The 16,651-nt window shown below is 44.5% G+C and overlaps 1 protein-coding gene across 1 annotated transcript in view; it reads right to left on the reverse strand.

Moving 5' to 3' along the window:
* The window catches only part of CAP2 (cyclase associated actin cytoskeleton regulatory protein 2), a 154,942-nt gene that overhangs the window by 33,724 nt on the left and 104,567 nt on the right, over nucleotides 1–16,651 (reverse strand). Inside the window, exons 5-7 of the mRNA XM_004593130.3 lie at nucleotides 5,426–5,569; nucleotides 5,023–5,108; nucleotides 2,273–2,378 (exon numbers count right to left, since the gene is read on the reverse strand). Of these exons, the coding sequence (XP_004593187.2) occupies nucleotides 2,273–2,378; nucleotides 5,023–5,108; nucleotides 5,426–5,569 (336 nt within the window). The remainder of the gene's footprint in view (nucleotides 1–2,272; nucleotides 2,379–5,022; nucleotides 5,109–5,425; nucleotides 5,570–16,651) is intronic.

Consider the following 16,651-nt stretch of genomic DNA (forward strand, 5'->3'; position numbering starts at 1 on the left):
ATGCAACTACACTGTTGTAAAACTGGTTTCAGTGTCATGAGTGTGGCTGTATATAAAATGCATTTCTATTTCTTTCAAACAAAAGTTTGAAAGTCATTGCTTTTTCAAAGGCCGCATTTCTGGTGAACATAATGAAATGAGCATTCACTCAAATAAAGGCAAACTACATTTGTTGTTTTCACAATTAATTCTTCTCTTTTATATTCATAAACACAATTACTCAGCTTGTATATTGCATTACAGGTATTCAGACAATTTCAACCTAATGTTCCATGGGAACCATTACATTAATAGGCTAGCATTTGCTGACATTGTTTCTTTGTATGTGTCTGCCAGGAGATAAAAATAGACCCAAGGATTCCTGATTCCAAGTTCACTATTCTTGAAGTTTGGCTCATCTCCAAGGCAAAGACGTAACAATTCCCCTTCATGACACATTAATCTAGAACAAAATATCATCTCCTTAGAAATGGCTGAAAATAATTTCAATTAGGCTCCATAAATGCTCACTATATCCACATGCCCTGGCTTGTTAAAACCCTTTGAATGTGTGTGAATTGTTTTCCCTAAAACACAGTCTTGTGGGCAGAGGAAAATAATGAATCAACTAAGTCATATCTTGTACTGTGTATTTCAGAGCCACTGAGACAAGAAGCGAAGCTGACAACAGAAGGAGGCATCAGTCTCGAGTCCTTGCTACCACTTGAACAAGTGTTGGGGAACAAATGTCCAACTTCCACATTCCTTAGGAAAGTCCCAGACTCTGCCTTATCCTTAATATATGATGCTGTCATCAATATTCAGCAATTACCATGACAAAGGATGGGCTTCACAAGAACGTCCCTTCATTTCCTCAACTTTACTCCATCAGACCATCAGTTACCTAAAGGTAGTGGGAGGGAGCTTCCATGGGAAGCAAGCATAGACGCAAAAGAGTTCAGGGAGAGCCAGCATGCAGTTGAGTCTGTCATTCACTGCTTGCTCACCCCAGGTCAGACATTGCGCGACAGGCTCAAATAGAGATGAGCTTGTAATCTGTGGGAGAGTCCCAAAAATTACAATCCCAGAGGCTGAATGGTATGGCGGAGGAAGTCAAGACACATTGGAGTCATGGAGGACAGTCTCCAAACCCACATGGGGAGTTTATGGAAAGCAGTGGGAGTTTGCCTAAGTGGTAATGTTTAGGCTAAGCCACAGAGAAAGGGCAAGGTGGCCTCCCACAGGGCACTCAGCCTGGTTCAGGATGTCACAATGGAGGCTAAGCTAAGAACTATGAGTTTGGCAGCCTTTGGGACAACCACAGTTTCATGTGGGCTGACAGAAGAATGGCATGCAATCAGGATGCTACAACAGTGGGGGGTGTCTGAGATGCAGGCTGAGATGTGGGCACACACATGAGACACAGGCTGGAGAACAGGTAAAGCCCAGACCAGCATCCCACATGGGAACTGGAGTGAGTGTAGAAACAGGCTGGACTTTTACCCTCTTGTTCAGATGCCAATCAAAGCGGGATTGTTTAGGTATTCAAAAAATAGTATGTGAACAACTATCACACATACTTCCAAGGGGATTTTATTTATAATTCCACTGCCTAAAAATCACAATCATTTTCAAGCTCTCCTGTTGTCTTTGTTATCACACAGAATTTTATTTGAAGGGCAGAGAGAGAGAGAGCGAGGGAGAGAGAAAGATAGGGGAAGGAGAGATCTTCAATCTGTTAGTTCATTTCCAAAGTACCCCAAACAGCTGGGGCTAAAGCCAAGCGTCCAGACACCATCTGGGTCTTCTAGGTGGGTGGCAGAGATCCACAGGCTTAAGCCATCACCTGCAGGTCACCTAGTTTGCTTACTAGCAGGAAGCTGGGTGGGAGGGGTAGGACCTGGACTCAGAGCAGTCGTTTGGAGATGGAATGTAGCATCCCAAGTGACAACTTAACCTCATGAGTTTTTAGCCTACACACCATGTGATGATCAGTTGTTAACCGGCAAATCATTTTCCATGTGTTCACCGGCTGTGTTAGTTTTAAAGGTTGTGGAGTGTCTCATTGTGCTCCTACCAGACACAATCAGTTTTTCTGTACATCACACAGCTGGTTCCCGGATTTCCCTATGACAAATGATATTTCCATAAGCGATTTCTACATGTATGCCTTACCTTCTGCTTACCTGGAGGTACATTCTAAGGTGTGACATCAGTAGGCCACAGGGTATCCTGATTGCAACGCATAGTTTTACAGCCTTGGTTAGCATGTGGAAGAGGACCTGGTACTTACTGTTTTGCTCCAAGTGAGGCCTGTGGTGTGGTGCTCCTTGATGTATGCTTGAAGCTCACTCCAAATGTTCAGATACGACTTCACCCAATCCACATGGCGCAAATCACTTTGTTATGAAACACAACGGGGTGAGAAGAAAGTTAGGTTCCAAAAGGGAACTTTCAAAGCACTGGGGGTGGGTGGGGGACATGGTTATGAGCAAACAGCACTCCAGACCACCCAGAAGCCATTGTCCTTCCAGCCAGAAGAGAAGTCTGCAGGGAAGGTGGCCCAACTCCCTCCCAAGGAAAGGCAGTAGGTGCCTGGGGCCGGGGACCTGGCCGGGTGCTGCCCACGTGCGTCTTGGTGCTATTCTGCCATCACCTCTTGGAAGTGAATGTGGAATGGGAGACCAGAGCTCTCTGTACTGCTTCTGATGCAGAATGAAAAAGGCAAACGCCGTCAGGAATGGCATTACAAAGTCCCTCTGCTTTGGAATGATTTGGTTGAGTTGCTTATATAACTGATGTGGAGACTTTTCTTCATTATGCTCGATGATGAGGCTGGTGTTGCAAGAAACATCATCTCTTACAATGAAGTGCCACTCCTTACTTCTAAAGAGTACGCTTACTTAATTCACCTTTATTTGATATCTTTGACAAGTGCAAGCCAGGCCAGCAGGACAAGTATTTGATACTTCTACTTGAATGAACCAAGAGCTAGCAAAAGGATTACCTCGTGTAACTGGATTAACATACAGGACTGAGAATACTGTTAGAAATGTTAAACTTACAGAGGGGTCAAAAAAGTTGTTTTCCTTAGTTATCGGTCACTCATAATACGTATTTTTCTCCTTTTAGCAAGAAGTAGTGGTAAATGCGCAAAATAAATTGTGTACTTGGGTCATTACTCTGAGGAGAATCACTGGAGGAAATTTGTCTTATTCAAGCTCATGCCAGAGATGACTGGCTCTGGATGCTTTGCTTTCCTTTTTTTGAAATGCTCGAAGTCCTAGCATGTTCAGTCCTCGCATGTGCCCACTGCATTAACGCACACCACTGAGGAAAACTGAGTGGGGAAGTGTGGTCCCAAGTACTCACTTTTCAAAGAGAAGAAACCTGAGTGTGGTGCCAGCCTGCATTCTTTTTTTTTTTTTTGATTTACTGATTCTATTAATCAAATCTATGAAGAACCTACCACTTTGTTTCACACAAAAGGAGACGATGTAGCTGCGTAGGTTTCTGATTAGTTTCCATATCCTGCAGGGTTTTGTGAGGGCCTTGCCCCCAGGAAGCAGTACAGACTATGTAACAACCAGTAGAACATTAAAACTGCTTCATATACCTGTGTGCATGGTCATGTAATACACTCACATGGATATCTCCACTTGTGCACACAACACACACATCTGTAGACATTACAAAAATGTGTTGCCCAATCTATTCACAATTTAAAATACACATAACCAGTGATGAAATCCAAATCTGAATGCACAAATTACTTTTTTTAAACCACTGCAATATTTTTATTTATTTATTTTGCAATATTATTTTGATGGAAATTCCAGCAGACCCTGTAGTAAGGAGTATGACACCTTCTACCTTAAGTCAGTCTCTGGAGGATTACATACAAGAGCAGGACTTAAACACACACCTGGGGCTACAAGCCTCCACTCAGTTTTCATTACCCTGTGTTGCGTTGTGCCAAGGGAAGGCAGATTTTTCAGGATCTGAACTCAGAGAAACAAGCCATGCCTGTATAAGGCCTGCGTGACTGACTTAGTCACAAACCAGTGGTCAAGCCAGGGGCACGGGTGCTGCCAGGTGCAGAACTAGCTGCCCACAGGACATCTGTGTAGGCCACAAGAAGCCTGCCCCTCACCCCGACAGCTCTTCCCACTAAAGGCCTGTGAGGGGGCAGGAGGTTCTACTTCCATCTTGTCACCAGCCCCAGGAGCTCAAGGGTGACGTGGGCTCATCTGGCTGCTTCTGGGTGTAGAGTGAAGGGATCTTCCCTGCTGGCTGCACTGGCTTGCCTGACCATCCAGTCTTGGCGGGAGGGCAGTCCCCTGAGCTGGTTTATCCAAGGTGCTGTCAGAGTTGACATGGAAGGACACTAACTTTGGGCACACACACACACATATTTTTCTTTGAAATGCCCGGGAGATCCCAATCCTCTTGGCTGTAGCGGGAATCCCATGGGTCCAGTGTGCTCTCTCGTAGGGACAGAAGGAGGACAGCAGTTGGAGAACCGAGGCACAGACTAACTCCTGGACTGCACAAGGCTGCTGTTCTTGGAACATGTGTGTAGTGGTATGCACTCAGATATGGGGCTCGGGGGGGTGTTATTCATCACAAGAGAACTAAAGCCAATTTCCTTTCATTTGGTTTTCCCTGTAAAGATGAGATTGTTCTTAAAAATTTGTAGCACATCAATGAAGAACCCTGGAAGGGGATTAGCCGTGAACTATGTGAAAACACTTCAGAAAGCTTCTGGAGAAATGAAATTAAAAGATACATTTATATTGGTGCCAAAAAACAAAAGCAAAACCCCAAGCTTGAACTCTTCAGTTTGTTCATGATAGATATTTTCCATGAACTCTTTGATGATCCTTTTGTATGCATGGATTTCCAAATGTCCTAGCACCAAAAATAAACTTGCCACTCCATTTCATTTTTCCATCAGCTGCCTGAATTTTTTTTTTAAGTTTTAAGAACAAATATCTAGCAAGTGAACAACTGAAAATGTTGCCGGGAAGAGCAGGCACATACCTGTGTTTGTAGTCCTTTAAGACCCTGTTAGTGTAAAACGTGGCAGCATCGTTCATCTCCTTGACATAAGGACCGGGTTTGGGGGACTGAGAAAACAGGACCATCACCCAAGCATAGAAGGGAAAAACAAAACAAAACAGGATAAGAAAGAAGATGTCTTCAGCAAGACACAAAGCAAAGGAGACAGATTTGACAGGCAGAAGCAAATTCTGCTTTGGGAAGGTGGGTGAAAACGCATGCTCAAAATAGACAGCATTGGACTTGAAAGAAAAATGGCGGCTGCACTTGGCCTAGGAAGAATGTTCTCTCAGCCTGAGGACTGAGGAACCTGAAGGCAGCTAGGAATATTCCCAAACACTGTAGCAAGGTGGGGAGGTTCAGGGCCACCTGGCGGCTGACTCACCACGGCAATCCATCCGAGGGCGGGAATGCTCTCGCTGACGGCCGACAGGTGATTAAACATGGCGCTTCCCCGGTTTCGCTCCCGGAATGTCTGGATCTCTTGAATTTTCTCTGATATGGGTTTTAGAAGCGCGGCCACGTCATTCTGCAAGCAGTGAAACATTAAGAGTTGTGATTTGCACCTCCACCTACCTGCCTAGCCCATGCTGGTTGGAGCAGTGCTTGGCACCTGCTTGGATGGGAAAGAACCATGAGCATCCATCAGAACGAAATGGATTTGTTCTTGGCCTGGATAATCCACCAGTACACTGCACATATGTGATCTCTAGCCTCAGCTTTGTCCTACGGCTGATAGAAGACACTTGGGGAAGAAAAATTGCATCTGTAAGTTTAGCTTTTTACCCCCTTATGATTCCCTAAGCAATACAGCACACCAGCTAGTTACATAGCATTCTCTCCACATTGGGCATTATAACTAAGCTATAGATCATATAAAGTATACAGTGAATGTGCACAGGTTATGGTCAAATACTGTGCTGTTTTCTATAAAGGATCCCAACAATTGTGGATTTGGCTATCCATGGTGGTTGTGGACATGCTCTGCCACAATACTGAGGGACAATGGGACCATTTTCACTCTCTGAATTATAAAATTTTAAGAATTTTTAGAGTTTTTTTTTTTTAATTGGAAAGGCAGATGGGCAGAGAGACAGAGAGAAAGATCTCCTGCCTGGTGGTTCACTCCCCAAGTGTCTGCAATGGTTGCAGCTGAGTTAATCTGAAACCAGGAACTAAGAACCAGGAGCCTTTTCCAAGTCTCCCACTCAGGTGCAGGGTCCTAAGGCTTTGGGGCATCCTTTACTGCTTTCTCAGGCTACAAGCGGGGAACTGGATGGGAAATGGAGCAGTCAGGACAGGAACTGGGGCCCATATGGGATCCTGGTGCCTGCGAGATGAGGATTCAGCCACTAGGCCACTGTGCCGGGCCCAAAAAAAAAAAAAAAAAAAAAAAAAGAATTGATGCTGGTTTTGGAGATTCTTGCATGGAAAATGAGGAAGTGGTGTGTATATCAATTCAATTTTGTTTAAAAAGTAAAAAAAATTTAGAGAGAGAAAACGATGCATCAATCTCCCATCTGCTGGTTCAGTCCCCAAACGCTTCTAATGGTCCCAGGCTGAAAGCCACAGCCAGGAGCCAGAACAGAGTGCAGGTCTCCTACGCAGGTGGCAGGATGCATTCAAGTGGAATCCACTGAGCACACCCTGCAGACACAGGAGGAAATGTGCGGTGAGCAAGAGATTAATGAAAAGGTGCCTCGTCTTCTTGCGGAAATGATGCCGGCCAGCCTTGGGGTCTATACATTCCATGTGAAAAAGCGGAATCTTTTCACTGAGGTCTGAGAAAACCTGGAGCCTTACTCTATTTATAAAGGCTTTTATTTTGGCTTTCTGCATTCTCCCTAGTCCTCCGGGCCTGTGATTATAGGTTTTGTCTCTCATGATTCGTTCAATCCCTGGCATCTCTAGTTATCGTGCATGGAATTTCTGAAACCACATGAGCACTGCAGAGCCAAGCACTTTGTAACGTGGCAGAGCCAGGTGGCTGATCACACAGCAGCTGCTCTGATCACCGCCAGCCTCCACCTCCTCAGGCTGCGCTCCTCTCATTAGGTGTCAAGAGCAAAATCGGGTTGTTTATCTGATTTCTTGATATGTGCATGCTCCACAGAAAAAGATAAGAGTCCCATATCCAGCTGTTAAAAGTAGCTGAAGAGCTTTACAGTGCATTGTACGAAATCTGGTTTTTAGGAAGTGAAGCTCTCTGTATCTCATTATTTTCTTCACTTGAGACTTCAGAACAGCTGATTCCAACCCTGGCTACAGCTCAGAGCCACTGTGGGGGCTTCAAGCACGCACTTGGAGATTCAGATGTCCCTTCTGGTCCCTTCTGCACACCTTGACCCCATGCGTTTAATTCCTGCTGCAATGGGGGCCTCACACTCCAAAGAAGAGTCATTTCTGCCACGGAAATGTTATTACTGTCACAAGAAAAACCACTAAGGAAGAAATGATGTTCAGTTGCGGCAGCTTCCAGATTTGACTTTTAAACCCTGTGGGCACCCCACCCTCAAGGAAATATTCTCTGTGGAGGCTCTGGAATCAGAATGACCTTGGTTCAAATCCCAGCTCTGCTGCTGGTTGGCCATGGTGCCCACAGCACTTTACTTGATTGGCTCTTTGGTTTCTTCATCTATAAAGCAGAGATACTTACAACATAGAGGCTGTAAGAGACATTGATCTTTTAAAGTAAAAGACTGGTTATTTTTATTGGAAAGAGCTACGTTGGTAGAGACTGGGGAAAGAGAGTGTGCATGGCAGAACATTCCCACCCACTGATTCTCCCTAGATGGTTGCAATGGCTAGGGCCGGGCCAGGGCAAAGCTGGGAGCTGAGTCTCCCACATCGGTGCATGAACCCAAGCACTTAGGCTATCTTTACTGCTTTTCCAAGGCTATCAGTCAAGAACTGTACTGGATGCAATGTGACCAAGACTTGAATCAGCTTCCACAAGGGATGTTGGTATTGGAGGTGGTGGCTTTAGGCTTTCCCCACTATGCCACAATGCTGGCCCCAGATACTGAATTTTAATCCCTTGGTAAATGGGAGATACCCAATAAGCAGAAGTGATAATTATTGCTAAGACACACTTAACTAATATTGGAGGTAACAAGGATGTTGAGTCCTATAACAGGACATATTCATTTGTTTCAAATCAATGTATATTTGCAATCAGAGAGGCTCCAAGTAAACACCCACATAGGTTAAGAGCATTCTGGAATTATGGAATGTATTGGACTTCTTAGTTCAGGCTTTCAACAGTTCTAACTGAGCAGGCCACATATTTTGAAAATTATGGGTGGACATGTAGTGGTTAAGATGCTAAGTTGGACAGCTCCATCCCGTACTGAAGTGCCTAGGCTTTTAGTCCTGACGGCTTTCAATTCCACCTGAGAGGCGGTAGGTGCTGACTCAAGTGCTTGAGTCCCTACCACATACGTGGGAGACTTGAGTAGTTTCTGGTTCCTAGTGTTGACCTGGACCAACCTGTTGTGGGCAACCGGGTAGTGACCCAGTCGATACAAGGTTGATCTCTCCTCTACCTCTGCCTTTCTAACAAAGTCAATTAACTTTATTTTTTCTCTTTAAGCCAAACTATTTATTATCATGATATCTTTATAGTAAATAAGAATGTAAATGCTTCAGCACTCTAAATAACCTAATGTAGGTGGTTCTATTTTAGTTTCTGCATCTTTTAAAAAAATTTTTATTTTACAAGATGTTTACATAGTTGATGAGGGCAGGAAGGATCTAGGGTTAGGAAGCAATGGGCGTGATCGTTGTTTCCAAGCTTTCTATTTCTTCTTCCAATTTCTGGGTGGAGGACAGAGATAAGGCCATACCCAGCCTCCCTAGCATCTCAGTATCCAAAGATGGGGAAAGGTCACCCAACATCAACCCAGGGTCACAATGAGGCGCATGCTCAGAAGGTTCTGCCCAAGTGAATGTGATAGTTTCGAAATGCTGTTAATCTCGCCAATCTGTGGATGAGGAATCCCTTCCAATGTCCATTGGCTGACACCATAGACCTTACAGTCTCCAGTTGCTCAGATATTGCTACCATCATTTGGCTGAGGTAGTTGTCCATATATTCTGTTCTCCATTCTCTGCTATGGTACCAAATGTCCTCTGCAGACCCCAATGATCTACCATGTCCTCCATGTGCGCGATGGTCTGCTGTCCAGCACTCCATCTTCTACACTGTAGAGAACCAGTTCTCCTAGGTAGGCTCATAGACTTGAGTCAGGTGACCTGTGCCATGCTGAAACCCTCACCCCTGGGGCTCATAGACCAGGCCCCTCCATACAGGCAGGCTTCTTGATTTACCCAGGTGCCACTGGACCCTCTCATCCCCAGGGCTCACAGACCTGACCCCCCACTATGTAGGTGGTTCCTAGGATCTAGACCTAGGCCAGGCTGGACCCCCCATTCCTAAGGCTCATAAATTTAACACCCACTGTGCAGGCAAGGCCCAAGGCCCTGGGTCATGAGACTCAGGATATGCTGGACCCCCCAATCCCTGGGGTTCACCAACCCAGCCCTGACCACACAGGTGGGCTTGGTGACCTGGACCTTGGAGACCCAGGCCTCTCCAGGTCTCCCACCCCTGGGGCTCATGGATCCAGCACTCACCACACAGGTGGGACAGGAGACCCAGGTCTCACTGGACCCTCTACACTGGGGCTCAAGGACCTGACTCCCACTACATAGTGTGCCCTAGGACCTGGGCCAGGAGACCCAGGGCCAGGCCACATCCCCCATCCCAGAGGCTCACAGGTTCAATTGCCACCATGCAGGTGGGCCCAAGGACCCGGGCCATGTGACCCTGGACCTGCCAGACCCCTATCCCTGGGGCTCACAAATCTGCCACCCACCACCTCCAGACTGACATGGCTCATCTTTCTTGGCATCTACCAGTGGGTGCTATAACCTAGTCCAATCCAACCTGCCTCCAGTTCTAGCTTGTGCTGGCCGGTGCTGTAGCTTAGCCTTGCCCAGGCAGTCCCAGCCAGTGTGAACCGGCTGGTGATGTGGCCCAATAAATTAACTTTTAAAAAGCAATGAAAATAGATTAGAAAATGTCAGAGGACATTCACATATGGAAAGAAAGTATATTCTAAAAAATACTGTTTCAATTACTCAGTGTATGTGTATTTGTAGTGGGTTGCTAAAAAGTATGTTTTTATGAATCTCAGTCTACAAGTTTGAGAGCTGTGGCTATAATCCAATTCTCCTATTTTACATGAGGATTCAGGCTCAGGAGTTTCATTGGCTGAGTCAAGATCAGCTGGCTTGTGAGTGGTGGCAGAATCGGAACCTGGCTCCCTTGGGAAGCCCGGAGGTCATTCTCTGTACGAGCACTGAGAACAGCGTGCTTGGCTTTCTAACACACAGGTTTCTTCTCTCCGCACAAGACTAGGGAGAGGCAAAATGGAATGAGTAAGAGCGCAGGTTCTAGGATGACACGACTTGGGTATAGCCTTTGCTCCACAGCATCCTCAGCTTCCCCCAATCACCAGTTTCCTGAGTTCACTGTCCAGCCTGTGGAACAGGATCCCTGGAGGAACCACTGTCCAGGTCACATGGAGCACACAAGAATAAACATCAGCACGGGGCAGAGGGTCTAGGACACAATGGGTCAGCTCAACAGATGGTCATTGAGCTGGGATGTGCTGCCACTTAGAAAGTCTCTGCTGGGCCCATTCACCCACTAGTTCTTTCCTGACAGTCACAAGCTAACACAGGCAGAGCCGTTTCCTGAGACAAGCACATGGACGGGGAACCTTTGGGTTTGCATGAAGCTGGAAGGAAGATAGCGAAGGAAAGCAAAGTTCTCAACGTTCTCTTCAATCTTTTTAGGTCCTTCTGTATGGAAGAAGTGGGACATTAGAGAGAGTCTGCTATAGAAAGCTACCTGGTCTGGTAAAAAAAAAAATGCATAATGCCTTCCGGCCTTCTCTCTCTTCCTTTCCTGTCTTTACAAAGTCGCCATGAGACATTTTAACACAGGTCTTAAAGAAAAACTAAAAGGCTAAAAGAAGGTCTTTGGGGAGGGTGTAGGTGCAATACTGCTGGTGTCTTTATGAAGAGAGGAGATTTGGACATGGGTAGCACGCAGAGGGAGGATGATGTGAGAACACAGTGGGAACTCAACCACAAGCCAAAGAGGGAGGCCTTGGAACAAACGAACCTTGCTCACACCTTGATCTTGCACTTCTGAGACACCTCAGGAAAAGCGAAAACTGAACACAAAACCCTCTGAACTCCCACCTCGCAACACCCTTAAGAATGAAGCACTACCTACCCCAAGCAACATTATCCCAGGTTTGCTCCTTAATGGTCACCAGAAGTCAGTGTTAAACACTCTCCCTAGACTTTCTCTTGTGAAAATGCAACTTTCTCCCTCTTTTCAGTGCAAGTTTAACACCTGACTAACGATGCGCTCTTAAGTTTTCTCATCCTGATTTTCTCCGACAGCTTACGAAGCTGTAATGGTCTTTGTGCGATGCCAAGTTGGGAAAGGCTGGAATATCTGAATATCTGTAGGTGACCCTTAGCCTACTGCTGCGGGAACTACGTATTTACTAGTAGTAAAACTAGATTTATTAAGGCCAACTTGGTTCATCTCTTAACTTCCTAAGAACAAATCTAAAGTTTGAAGAGAGAGTACACTGGAAGATATTTTATATTGGTTATCTGATGGAAGCATCATAAAGATTGCGAAAGTTTCCTTTTGCCTTACTTTGGTAATTGTGTGAGAACTGCCTTCATTTGAAGAAAAGGAAGCAGCGTTTAGAGAATCAAGTGCAACGGCTGTCTGTACAACACCAATAAACAACACAGTTTCTCTTTTGTGCCAACAGATTTCTTCTGTCCTTTAGAGCAGTCTTATCATCCTGAACGTTTGCAGCTGTTCCGCAGACTCAGGGAGGACATCCCAGGGTAGATCCTGTGACTCCAGCAAGGCTCAGTGGGTGGGACGTCAGACCAGGGTCGATGGGTGGGCAGGCGGTTGGTTGGTTAGAGACACTTGCATCTATTCAAGTGTTAGGCATCCATGAGGCTGAGTTGCATGGATGTCACTGGAAAACAGAAGAGGGCTTTCCACTTGAGGTGATCCTCCTTCGCTTCGGATGCAGTGCAAAGGTGGTAGTGTCCTGTGTGCTTTAGAAGGACTTTCTAAATTACCCAGTTGCACATACATGCCACTCAGATTGTTATTATTACTGTCAAAGTCCCTCACTGAGGTTCATGTCAGTATGAGCTGAAAACCTTCCTCGCACCTCCCTAGCGTTCTGTGACTTTTACAAGGAGGCCAAGTGGCCCAAGTGGAGGGGAGGCCTGAGCCAACCGTGAGCGTTCAGTAAACGCTTCCAAGGGCTCTGTGAGCTGCACAGGGCTGTGCGTTGGACAGCATTTCAGCACTCCATGTCTTTATGACCTTCGTTTCTGCTTTCAAGTTGAAGAAGTGAGTCCCGTTATCAGCTTCATCTCAGCTTTGCTCCAGAAGTAATTGAATTGTTTTTGCAGAAAGCAAAACGAAAGGAGTTTTATCAGCAAGCTTTGGAGAAACTTTACCCAAAAAGGAAAACCAAATTCTCGCTCATGTTATTTTGTAAGAGATGGAACAAACTCTGGGTGTTTGACCTAAAAGATGTGTCACTGATTTTTCTTCTTATTAAATTCATATCTTTTTTTGAGAAGGCATTGGGAAATACAGATGGGAAAACATAAATTTGGGAAATACTGATATTCATGCTATTTCTGTAACTATGCTTACTACAGGATCTTCAAAATAACAATATCTTGAAAACATGGCTAGCCAAACTATGAGGATTGAATCTCAGAGCCGAATTCAAGCAGTTCAATTCAAACAAGCACAGAAATTAAATCCCAAATAGTATATTCTCAAGCTCTCAGAACCCTGTCATTTCAGGAAGATGATTTCAAAGGTAAATTTTATACTACAAATGCATTATGAATACAACTGAAGTATCAAAGTAAAACTTGGACTTAAAAATATTTATTTTTACATGAAAGGCAGATTTACAGAGAGAGAGAGGGAGACAGAGTGACCCATCTTCCATCCTCTGGTTCACTCCCCAATGAGCCGCAATGGCTGGAGCTGAGTCGTTCTGAAGCCAGGAACCAGGAGTTTTCCTAGTTTCTCACGTGGGTACATGAGCCCAAGCACTTGCACCATTCTTCACTGCTTTCCCTGTTGCAAAATCAAGGAGCTGGATTGGACGTGGAGCATTCAGGACTAGATTTGGCACTCATACCAGATGCAGGTGCCTCAGGCAGGGACTTAACCTACCACATCACAGCACCAGCTCCAAAACTTGGAGTTTTGAATGTTTGGCTATTATCCATAGTTAAAATTTTAAGAAAGATAATATCCAGCTTTCTTTTTAGAAACTCATACAACCAAATAACAATCATTACTACCTTGATTTATATATGCTTTTGTGTAGTGCTTTGTCAATTGACTCCTTCAGGACTGTGCGTGTACAGCACAAAAAACATACAAAAAGATATGTATCAGAGAGTTAACAGGATTTTTATATAACTTGATTGGCTTCTCTATATATTTTAAATTGCAGCATTACATACATTTTCTTTGTGTTCAGGGGAAACGCTTTAAGACCTATCGACCACTTTGTACATCAGGTTAAGCCTGCAAAGCCAGCATTCCATATGGATGTTGGTTCAAGTCCCAGCTGCTCTACTTCTGATCTAATTCCTTGCCAATGTGACTAGGAAAGCAACAGAAGACAGCCTAAGTCTTTGGGTCCCTAACACCTACACGGCAGCCTCAGTTAAGCTGTTGGTTCCTGGTTTCAGTCTTGGCCCAACTCTGGCCATTGTGGCCATTTGGGGAATAAACTAGCAGTTGGGAGATTTTTCTCTCTGTAGCTCTGCCTTTCAAATAAATAAAAATAAAGCTTCAAAGGTAGAAAAAAGTTCATGCAGTTGCTATTAAAATGTCACCTATCCAAAGATACTAACATCCTTGCAAACTTTGGGAAAACACATTCTAAATCTGCCAGAATAAATTATTTAGACAAAGAAGAATCAGGCTTTCCCAGGAAAAGGTCACTCAAGTCAGGAACATGGTTTATATATGTAACTTTAATATTGGAGCAGCTTCTACTAATTGAAGCATTTGTTTTCACTGTTTTCAAAGCTAGAAGCAAATTTTTAAAAATCAGAAATGTAAAACTGTATTGTCCTTTGCTTCCAGTATTTCATCTTCAGGCTCCTGTGATGTGAAACATTTTTACAACTCAGAACATGCCTCAAAGAGATATGTTCAAAAACACTTGTACATTTTCTACAAGAACTGAAAATGTTCACAAAACTATCACAGAAATCCATCTAAATAAGACCTACCAAGTACCACCATCGTACATGAGGCTATGATGTTGACATTTTGTTGCATAATAGCATATTCCTTGGCAATTTTTTTTAGAAATAATGCTATCATTTAATTTCATTTTTCCATGAGCTTTTTTTTTTCAGATGATTATTTGAGAAGCAAAGAGATATCTAGAGCTCTTATCCGTGAATCACTCTCCAGATTGGCTCTGGCTGGGGTTGAAGCTGAGAGAAAAGGAACTCAGCTGGGGTTTCTCAAATGGCTGGTTCGGACCAAGTCACTTGAGTAAGGAAACTGCAGTCAGGAAATAGGGCTAGGTACTGAACCAGGTACTCCTATACGGGACACTGGAGTTTCAACTGCTGGGTCAAAGAGTTATGTTGTTGGAAAACAGTTTTATATATTCATAAGATTTACAGTTGACATATAATGCTTCATTAAAGGGTTGCCAAGCTCTCCAAAACATACTCCAGAATCTCAAATGGTTTTGCTCTAATTCTTTAAAAATCATCTTTCTAGAGCAGGTTGGGCAACCTTGTTTCTACCAAGATCGTGTGGATATTTATAACACCATTTGTGGGCCATACACAATGAGCAAAAATTGGCCTGCTCTTGATTTCTTGAATCTTGAGTCGTACTTGCAGGTGTCCTGGCGGGGTCAGACCAAGTCATTTTGTGGGCTTTGTATGGTCTGTATGCCAGACATTCTCCACCCTTGTTCTAGAGCGAAATCTGGTGACTTGGTTTCCCAAGGGAATGAACTGTTTTAATAGCTGCATTGCTCTGTTCTTTCTTTCTTTTCTTTTTTAATTTGAAAGGTAGATTCATAGAGAGAGAGAGAGAGACAAAGATCTTCCATCAGCTGGTTCACTCCTTAAGCAGCTGCAATGGCCACAGCTGAGTCGATCCAAAACCAAGAGCCAGAGCCAGGAGATTCCTCTGGGTCTCCTCCACAGGTGCAGGGTCCCAAGGTTTTAGGCCATCCTCTATTGCTTTTCCAGGCCACAAGTAAGGAGTTGAGTGGGGAAGTAGAGCAACCATGTCATGATCCAGCGCCCGTATGGGATCCAGAGCATGCAAGGTAAGGATTTAGCCACTGAGCCATCATGTTGGACCCTGATCTGTTACTTCAAAGAGATACTTTCAACATGTATAATGCATACTGAATTTTTTAAAAAGTTTTATTACAAAGTCAGATATATAGAGAGGAGGAGAGACAGAGAGGAAGATACTCCATCCACCAATTCACTGCCCAACTGACCGCAACGGCTGGTGCTGTGCCGATCTGAAGACAGGAGCCAGGAACTTCCTCCGGGTCTCCCATGCAGGTGCAGGGTCCCAAGGCTTTGGGCCATTCTCTGCTGCTTTCCCAGGCCACAAGCAGGGAGCTGGACGGGAAGCGGGGCTGCCAGGATTAGAATCCATGCCCACATGGGATCCCAGTGTGTTCAAGGCGAGGACTTCAGCGAATAGGCCACTATTCATGTTGCACTATCTTAGGCAATATTTACTCTAAAAGCTACAAATTATGTAACTGAACAAGAACACGGTCTGACAAGACACAATGGGCCACAATTTTCTCTGACCCTTCAAGGCGTGACACTTTTCAGGCAGGTAGGTACTTGATTTAAAATGTCAAATTCAGGGCCCAATATTGTGGCTGAAGCTTGCAATGTTGGGCTCCCATATGGGCACTGGTTCAAGTCCTGGCTGTTCCACTTCTGATCCAGTTTCCTGCTAACAGCCTGGGAAAAACAGTGGAATAAGCTCAAGTGTTTGGGTCCCTGACACCTGTAAGAGAGACCTGGAGGAAGTTCCTGGCTTCTGCCTCCAGTCTGGCCCAGCACTGGCCATTGTGGCCATCTGGGCGAATGAATCAGTGGAAGATTTCTTTTTCTCTTTCTCCTCCTCGTTCCCTCTCTGTGTAACTTTGATTTTCAAATAAATGAATAAATAAATACATCTTTAAGAAAAGGTCAAGTTTAATGAGAATCTAAATTTCTAATACAGTGACCCACAACAGTTTGTGGTCTCAGAATATCTTGTATCCTGAATCTCGATGCAACATGAGTTGGAAGATGACAGGGAAAAAGAAAAAGAAAGAAAAGCAAACAAGTATAAACCCCTTAACTTGATCCGATTCCCCATGCTGAAGATTATAGCTCTCGTAATAGTTGCTCTGAGAGATGCTTTGATTAAGAGTGCAACAAAACAAAACAACAGCAAAAC

Source organism: Ochotona princeps, chromosome 1, assembly GCF_030435755.1.
Source record: "Ochotona princeps isolate mOchPri1 chromosome 1, mOchPri1.hap1, whole genome shotgun sequence".
NCBI lineage: Eukaryota > Metazoa > Chordata > Mammalia > Lagomorpha > Ochotonidae > Ochotona > Ochotona princeps.